The sequence below is a fragment of the Trichechus manatus genome, unplaced genomic scaffold (genome assembly GCF_000243295.1).
Source record: "Trichechus manatus latirostris isolate Lorelei unplaced genomic scaffold, TriManLat1.0 scaffold00003, whole genome shotgun sequence".
NCBI lineage: Eukaryota > Metazoa > Chordata > Mammalia > Sirenia > Trichechidae > Trichechus > Trichechus manatus.
The window spans coordinates 2,075,604-2,084,932 of record NW_004443939.1 but is presented as its reverse complement, the minus strand read 5'-3'; the positions used below and the strand labels follow the sequence as shown (position 1 = coordinate 2,084,932).

The following is a 9,329-nucleotide window of genomic DNA, read 5'->3' as shown; positions in this document are numbered from 1 at the left end:
AGAGAGGGTTAGGAGCTGGTTGAATGGACATGGGGAATCAGGGGTGGAAAGGAGGAGTGTGCTGTCACAGTATGGGGAGAGCAATTAGGGTCACATAACAATGTATGTGTAAATTTTTGTATGGGAGACTAACTTGAAATTTAAACTTCATTTAAACTACAATTATAAAAAAAAAAAAAAAAGAATAGGGGTAGTAATGGTTCAGTGGTAGAATTCTCATCTTCCATGTGAGAGACCCAGGTTCAATTCACCTGTGCACCTCAGTGCAGCCACCACCTGTCTCTCAGTGGAGGCTTATGTGTTGCTATGATGCTGAACAGGTTTCAGCAGAGCTTGCAGACTGACACAGACTAGAAAGAAAGGCCCGGTGATCTCCTTCCAAAAATCAGCCAGTGAAAACCCTATGGATCACAATGGTCTTATCCTCAACTGATAATGGGGATGGCACCAGACTGGGCAGCATTTAATTCCTTTGTGCATGGGGTTGCCATGAGTCAGGGTCCAACTCAATGACAGCTAATAACAAAATCATTAAGAATGATTATCACCACTGTCCACTACAGAGAATTATATGGGGTTTAACAGATAGTGCCCATGTGGGCAGAACATACCATCTCTTTGTAGCAATATGACAGATACAAATACAGTTTTCACAAGGGCAGATGTGCTAAGGACCCAGTGATCAATGTGAGCAGTAAGGATGTGCATGTGGAAGCCGGGGAGAGAAGAAAAGAGGAAAAGAAAGAGAGGGAGAAAAGAACAGCAAACTAAGGAACAAACAATCATGCACCGTATTAACGTGAGTTAAAAAGGGAGCGTGAAGTCCGGAGGAGCTGCTGCTAAGTTCCAAGGCACACCGTAGTCTGCAGTTTTGGAGAACTCTGGGATAGAGGTTGGAGCATGGGAATAATCAACGCATTTTCCTCAGTAATCATCATAAGCCAGTAGAAAAAACACAAGCTTTGAATTAGAATCCTGGCAATTCCATTTTTAAGTTGTGTGAGTTTGAGCAAGTTACTAACTTCATCTGAAAATAGAGTAAATAATTGTTACCCTGTGAGAATGAACCAAAAAAACCAATGGCTATTGAGTTGATTCTGACTCATGGCGACCTCGTGTATGTTAGAGTAGAATTGTGCTCCATAGGGTTTTCAATGACTACGATCTTTCAGAAGTAGATTGCCAGGGGCCTCTGCATGGTTTTGAACTGCTCAACTTTCAGAATCGAGCATTTAAACATTTGTTCCACTCAGGGACCTGTGAGGGTGAAGTGGGATCATATTTGCAATTCCCCAGCACAGCTCCCGGCACACAGCAATAGTAGATGTGGAAGGTTTGTTTATTCTAGTTCTGCCACTGACTTGCTCCATCTCCTTGAGCAAATCTCAGTGTTGATAGGAAAATGCCTCAGTGGTTAAAGGCAGCCTTACAAGATGCCCAAGGAGGGCAAGCAGATTGTTGGAGGAGCTCCTCATAGATGCAAAGCAAGCTCCCCACCCTCCTCTTTCCCATTCCCTCCTCCTATCTCCCCCACCCCCATCCCCCAGATGTGTGGCCAGCAGGGTTGGATGGTTCTGCAAACAGTCTCTGGATCAATTCATTGACCACAAACCGGTGAGACAATGGGACCACCAAGGGGCCTTGCTTTGCCCACTAGAGTGAAGGTCAGCATCAGATGCATTAAGAAATGGAAGCAATTTTCTTCTCACTGGAGGCTTCTATTAGGCATGATTGCCAGCATTTAGACAGACCCTAAACTCTCCAGGGTTGGATTAGGGCAGGATCACAAACAAAATCTGGAGAGGCACCTGGCCCTGGAGCTGAAACTAGAGCCAAGAGCTTCTTCTTTAAACTTTGCCTTCTGTTCTTTCCTAACCCACAAACGACATCACATTTACCTATGGCTTCTCCGTCTTCACCATGGCTATATCCACTGAGTGACCAGCATCTGCTGTTTTTGCTTCTACTTTCTTATAGCCATATCCTCCACTCCATGCCTGCTGCCATTGCTCTAATTAGGCCTTCCATCCAGCGCTTTGAACCGGTTCATTCCGGTTCGAACCTCTGTCTGCTGAAAATTTGCATTTCTACCTCAGATATACTGAATCCAAATCTACATTTTAACAAGATCCCCAGGTGATTCTCATGTATGATAGATTTTGAGACCCACTGCTTTACTAGTGGTTCTCAGAATTGATCCCTAAGCAGCATCGTTAGTATCTCCTGGGAACTTGTTGGAGCCCTGTTGGCACAGTGGTTAAGAGCTCAGCTGCTAAACAAAAGGTCAGCAGTTCGAATCCAGCAGCTGCTTCTTGGAAACCCTATGAGACAGTTCTACCCTGTCATATAGGGTCGCTGAGGCTTGGAATCCACTTGACAGCAACGGCTTTGGTTTTGGTTTTTTGGGAAATTGTTAGAAGTGCAAATTCTCACCAAGGGTTTGAACTGGAATGAACTGGTTTGAAGCCCTGCTTCCATCCCCCTTTCATCCATCCATCCACTTTTATTAGTGGTATTTACTAAGCTCTGGACTGGGTCCAGAAGTCCTTGGGTGGTGCAAATGTTAATGTGCTCAGCTGCTAACAGAAAATTTGAAGGTTCAAGTCTACTCAGAGGTGCCTCTGAAGAAGGGCCTGGCAATCTGCTTCTGAAAAAAATCAGCCATTGAAAACCCTATGGAGCACAGTTCCACTCTGACACAGATGGGGTTGCCGTGATTCAGAATCCACTTGACGCAACTGGTGGGTTGGTTTACTAAGCTCTTGGCTGGGTCTAGAGACAGAGAACTGGACAGTTCATAGCCCTGATCTCCAGGAGCTTAGGATCTAATTAGGGGAGGAAGAAGAGAGACTTACACATATTAAAAAAAAAAAAAAATTAATGACCATAAATCAAACTCGTTGCCATTGGGTTGACTCCAACCCTATAGGACAGAGTAGAACTGCCCCATAGGGTTTCCAAGGAGTGGTTCGCAGATTCAAACTGCCAGCCTTTTGTTTAGCAGCCATAGCTCTTAACTACTGGGCCATCAGGCCTCCAATGACCATAAACAGCAGCAAAAATATAGAAGTGGTATCAGCTGAGTAGCATAGGCACATTCTGAGAGCTTAATGGAGGGAAGGTGTTCTGTGAGCTTCAGAACTCTGGAAATGCTTCCTGTTGGGGGCTCTAGCATGATGTGAATGATTTTGATAGATTTAGAGGGGGGGAGTGCTGTTACAATAATAGTCATATTTCTTTCAAAGAGCTGTTTGAAAATCACTTCCTTGGCCCCCCATCAAAGACAGATTAACCACGACTCCTCTTTACTTGTGAACTGGAACCACTGTATTATAACTATCCACTGGTAGATCTACCCTACCTCTAGATTCTGAGCTCCTTGAAAGTAGGAATTTTTTCTTACTCATTCATGCTTAATGCCTAGCACCTAGTACATGTTCAGTATAGCTGAATGAACTTATTTGTGTGTATTGGGGCAGCTGTCTTAGCTTCCTAGCGGTGCTGTAACAGAAATACCACGAGTGGGTGGCTTTAAAGAACAGAAATTTATTTTCACACAGTTTAGGACGATAGAAGTCCTTATTCAGGGTACTGGCTCTAGGGGAAGGCTTTCTCTCTGTTGGCCCTGGGGGAAGGTCCTTGTCTCTTCTAGTATTTTTGGTTCCTTCATGTGGCATCTTTCTTCCCCTGTTTGTGCTTGTTTCCGTGTCTATGCTGCTCCTTATAACTCAGAAGACATTAGGTTTAGGACACACCCTACATGGCCTCATTGATATAACAAAGAAAACCCTGTTTCCAAATAGGATTACATCCACAGGTATAGGGGTTAGAATTCCAACACATTTTGAGGGGACACAGTTCAATCTGTAACACTGGGGGAGCAAAGAAAGGATGGGTTACCTGTATGGCAAAATATAGGCTTTGGACTGGGTGTTCATTCACATACTGCAGCATCCATCCAGTTCCATGTGAATCCACTGTGGTCTGTGCACTGACCTCTGCCCATTGCTCTGTAGCCTTGCCTTCTATATCAACTAATAAGTGTTTTCTCTTGAATTAAGTGCTTGTCTTCGCTTTCCAGGCAGATCCTCTGTATGAACTGGTGACAGCCACAGACGTTGCATATTCCAACACAGTGAAACAGAACATGAAGCAGGCCCTGGAAGAGTTCCAGAAAGAAGTTAGCTCTTGCCGATGTGCTCCCTGCCAAGGGAATGGGGTTCCTGTCCTGAAAGGTACCATTGCCCAGCAGCTGGTGTCCCTCACGAAAGCGCTCATCTTGAGGAGGCAGGCTGTGGGGCCAGCTGTTTGCCCGCTACTATTTCCCAAGAAATCTGAATGTAGGCAACCAGGACATACTACTCAGCCTTTCAGGACACCTAGATTCCAGCTCCAAGTGACAGAGTGGATGACAGTAGCGTTAAACTGAAGACAGGAATATACTGAGACCATGTCGCCTGCAACAAGGAGTAGAGTAGACCCAGGAATTTTCTCTTGATCAAAGAAGGGGCCTTGGGCTGAGCAAGAGAAATCCTTTGCGCATGCCCTGACTAATACATGGTGAGAGGATTGGGGGAAGGGAGGTGGGAGGCAAGGATGGGCCACTAGAACTTGATTGCTAACTTCAAGGATCATGCCCATGGTCACTGCAGTGGGCAGGGCAATCTGGAGAAGCTGGGTCATGGCATTATACACTCCTGTTCTGATGGGCCAGCAAGACTGTTAGGAAAAGTCCAGTCCAGCACCCAAAACAGGGCATCAGGACCTGGTTCCAGTAGGCTCCAGCCTAGGGAGTCAGTTGGAGTCAGGGCAGAACCCACGTGGCTGGAGTTCAGCACGGGGAACACAAGAGAAGACCTGTTAGCAGGGAGAAAGATTCCAGCAGCCAGGCTGGGATTGAGGAAGATCTTTCTACATTTTCAGACAGGATGGATATGAGGAAAGAGGACTTAAGTGAGTTCCTTTATAAGGCCCGGTAGTCCAGCCATCAGAACAAGGGCATCTCAGTGAAGGTCAGGCCAACAAGAAGTGGGATCAAGGTTTTGACCTAGGGTTGCTGAAGGCCCCCTTACCTTGTGTGAAATTCGAACCTAGAAATTGGGACCCAACTGAGGCTGTGGGGTGGAGGTGAGGGAGAATATGGAGCGAGAGGCTGGGATGGTTGCAGGGCCTGACATATGAAGAACTCTCCTATAAAGAGATTCTGTGTGATCCCAGGTGAGAGCAGCCCTAAGGTGACAGAATACAGATTAACACAGAAACTTCCAACGTGTCAGAACTGACCAAACATAGGATGGGACATCTAAGGATAACAAATTCCCTATCGCTTGAATAAAGCAGAGGGTAGGCAATTACTTGTGGGGAAATTGACCATCCATATAGTGACCTCTAATGTTGCTTCCAGTCTTTTTTTGTTTTTAATTTTATTTGTATTTTTGGTGAAAATATACACAGGAAAACATACTACCATTGAAAAATCTCTACACATAATATTCAGTGACATTGGTTGCATTCTTCACATTGTGTTAACAGTCTCATTATTTCTATTCTAGTTGTTTTACTCCCTTTAACTTAGTCTCACTGTCCGCCAAGCTTCGCATCTATGCTTTAGAGTAACTGTTGTTCATTTGGTCTCATATAGATAATTTTTTTAAAAGAGCTCAGTACTCAGGGGTGGCATTCTTTACTTTTAGATCTAACCTAGGTAGCTTCCAAACTTGAAGTCTTGTGAGTGTGGGTCAAAGTCAGCTAACAAGTAATTTTCCCCAACAACTGCATGTAATTTCCCATGATGGTAATAAACATTCTTTTACAAGCCAAGGACCCTCAAGAAAGGAGTAGGTATTCTTGGCATTGATCCTGCTTACTGAGAACCGTTCAAGTCAAAGTTTGCCCTGTGTTAACCTAATGGAAACCCGGTGCTGTGGAGGGCTGAGCTCCTGGAGTCCTTTACTCCACATGGAGTGATTCACACTCTCTCTGCCTTGTCTTCTCAGGATCACGCTGTGACTGTATCTGTCCCGTTGGATTCCAAGGCACAGCCTGTGAGATCACCTCTCGAAACAGTAAGTAATCTTCGAGAGTTGGATGGAAAAGGGAACTCTGGATACAGAGAATAATTCAAAAGAACAAAAATAAGTTGGGGGTGTGTGGTAGGGGGCTGGACATGATGAAACTTGAGATCTATCCTGGCTCCAGATTTTATATTTCATTATTTTTACAACTGGGAGCACTCAGGTGCTTGGCATTTGCAATTCATCTGTTTGGATCCCTCCATAAAGCTTACCCTATTTTTCGGCTTAGTGAACTCCTACTCAGTCCTCAAAATCCAGCCCAGATGCCCTCTCCTCTGTCAAAATTACTCTAGCCCTCTAAGTAGAAGTTGTTCATTCCTTTGTAGGCCCCCACAGGACTTTGCATATATATTTACTATAGCTCTTAGCACACTGTATTTCAGATTGTATGTGTGTCTGTCTCCCCTGCAACTGTGAACAGAGATCATGTCCAATTCACCTCTGTGTCCCAGGGCCTGGCACACAGTTGCTGCTCAGTAATATTGGTTAAATTAATGATTCAAAGGCTGAACTATCACTAAGATCCCTTCCAGCTCTCACCTTCTTTGGCCAGCATAATTATTATCTGAGTTTTCTACAACCAACACCCTTTATTCCTTTCTATGATTTTTTTGGTGATACCATTAAAAATGGAATGGTCCATCTAATAAAAATAGCAACTGTTTATTGGGCACTTTGCTCTGTGTCAGGCACTTTGCTTAACATTCAGCATGGGTTCAGATTCCAGCTCCATCATTTAATAACTGTGATCTTGAGCATGTTACTTAACTTTTTTGTGCCTCAGTTTCTTCATCTGTAAATGGGGGTGATGAGAATAATATTAACTACCTCATAGTGTTTTCATAAGGCTGTAATGAGACATATAAAATACTTAGAATAGTACCTGATATATTGTAAGAGATAAATGAATATTGGTTACTTTCTTTTTTACATGTTTAATCCTCACAACAATCCCATGAAGCAATACTATTGATATCCCGGTTTTATAGATGAGGAAACTAAGGTTCAATGGGTTGCTGACTAGCTTGCCCAGTGGTCACACAGTTACTAAGTGTAAGAACCTAGATTCAGGTCCAGCGGGTCTGACCTCACAGCCTTTGCTCCTAACACCTGCCCGTTCTGCCTCACCAGCGAGATTCTCAGCGTTATCCTCACTCCCTCTCCTCACACATCTCAACCAGGTCCCCAAACAGTGATCTGCCCAAGACTGTGCAATCATACAACCGTTTATGGTTGGAAGAAACCTTAGAACCAGTCCATCCTGCTCTCTCATTTTACAAATGAGGGAGACGAGGGGGCCCAGAGATATTAAGTAATTTACCCAGAGTTACACTGGGAGTTACTGGCTCAGCCAGATGCATGATAAATCATGGTGGCAGTAATCTATTATTTGTTCAATCCTATTTTTTCAAAAAAGTCCTCAAGTGAAAGGCAAGTGTGAGAGGGTGAGAACCACCAGTGTTTGTTGTTACCTCATTTAGAACATCCAACACTCATGGTAGATAACATTACTTCCATTTGTTAGGTTGAGAAGAAGTTAAGTAAACTACCCAGTGTCCCATGCCTGGGAAGTGTCTAAGCTGGAAACCATACATTCATTCATCAATTCAACAAAAAGTTACAGAAGGCCTCCTATGTATCAACCTAGGTGCTGGGGTACAACGGTGAGCAAAGAATGTTATCACAGGGATTGCTTTTTAGAGGGGAAGATCAGTATCATGTGAGTAGTCCCAGAAATACATTTAAACTTTCAGTTGCAACATCTGCTGCAAAATACTCTGAGAGCTTAAAATAGCGGGAATTGAAGGGGGTAGGAGCCCTGGTGGCACAGTGGTTAAGAGCTCAACTGCTAACCAAAAAGTCAGCAGTCTGAACCCACCAGCTGCTTCTTGGAAACCCTATGGGGCAGTTCTACTCTGTCCTATGAGTCGAAATTGACTCAATGGCAACGGGTTTGGTTTGGTTTGGATGGGGGAAGGAGGTGTCAAGGAAGGTTTCCTTGAGGAATAACACTTGAACTGAGATCTGAAGAATGAGCAGGAGTTGGCTATGTGAGGAGAGGTGAGGGAAGAGTGCTCTGGGTAATGGGAATAGCATGTGCAAAGGCCCTGTGGTAAGAGGAGGAATGTCAAATACCATGGCCTCTAAGAAGGACAGTTGGCTGGAGTGGGGACATCAGAGATTCAGACTCCCAAAGTCTTTTGAGTTATATCCCCACCTCACCCAACAGGGCACCAATGTATAAAAAGTCACTGCTGCCAAGTCAATTCTGAATCATAGCGACCCTATAGGACAGAGTAGAACTGCCTCATAGGGTTTCCAAGACTGTAAATCTTTATGAAAGCAGACTGCCACATCTTTCATACAGTAAGGGCTAATTAATGTTTGTTGACCTTCTTTCTTATAGATGTTCCCATTGATGGAAAGTGGAATTGCTGGTCAGAATGGTCTTCGTGCTCTTGGGGACAGAAAACAAGACATAGGCAGTGCAACAATCCACCTCCTCAAAATGGAGGCAGCCCCTGCTCAGGCCCTGATTCAGAAAAGCTTAACTGTTAGGACAGCGGCGCTTCCAGAAGATGACATAGCTGCGGGCTGCACACAGGGAAAGCTCTGAGCCTGTGGCAACTCATGCTCTGCTCGCACCCACACCAGCTTCCCACCCGGGGCCTGCCCAAGGGCAGACGGAGGTGCCATTCAGAATGTTTAAAATAAAATGTTAATTTGTAAGATGCATATTGATTTGAATAAATAGAAGGTTAAAAATAATAAGCTCCTTTAGGGCTTCAGCATCTTTGTATTCCTTACTTTGTTTGGCTCTACAATTTTATTTTCTCAGATTTACTACCAGCCAGGAACCGTGTTGGGAATTGTTCAAACTATAGTCTCACTATCTAGCAGTGTCTGGCACTGGCACACAGTAGGTGTCTAATAATGAATCAACAAATAGATATTAAGTCGTTTCCTCCCTTGACAAGTCCACTGTCTCGTTCAATAACAATGACCGTTATTGTTTATTGAATGATTACTATGCGCCAGCTACTGTGCTAAGTATATTATTAGCTCATTCCATCCTCACGACCACCATATAAGGTAGATTCTATTATTAGTCTTATCAAACAGCTGGAAAAAATGAGGCTTAGAACAGTCAAGGGACTTGTCTGAGGTTGCTGAGGAAGTGGCAGGGCTGGGCTCCTCCTCTCCCAGCTCTCCCCCCTCTCCCACCCCTCCCTCCTCTCCCACCCCTCTCTCCTC

The 9,329-nt window shown here is 44.4% G+C and overlaps 1 protein-coding gene across 1 annotated transcript in view; it reads left to right on the top strand.

Moving 5' to 3' along the window:
• Positions 1–8,633, top strand: part of C8B (complement C8 beta chain) — a 72,006-nt gene extending 63,373 nt beyond the window's left edge. Inside the window, exons 10-12 of the mRNA XM_004368986.1 lie at positions 4,082–4,235; positions 5,997–6,065; positions 8,482–8,633. Of these exons, the coding sequence (XP_004369043.1) occupies positions 4,082–4,235; positions 5,997–6,065; positions 8,482–8,633 (375 nt within the window). The remainder of the gene's footprint in view (positions 1–4,081; positions 4,236–5,996; positions 6,066–8,481) is intronic.
• The last annotated feature ends 696 nt before the right edge of the window (positions 8,634–9,329 follow it).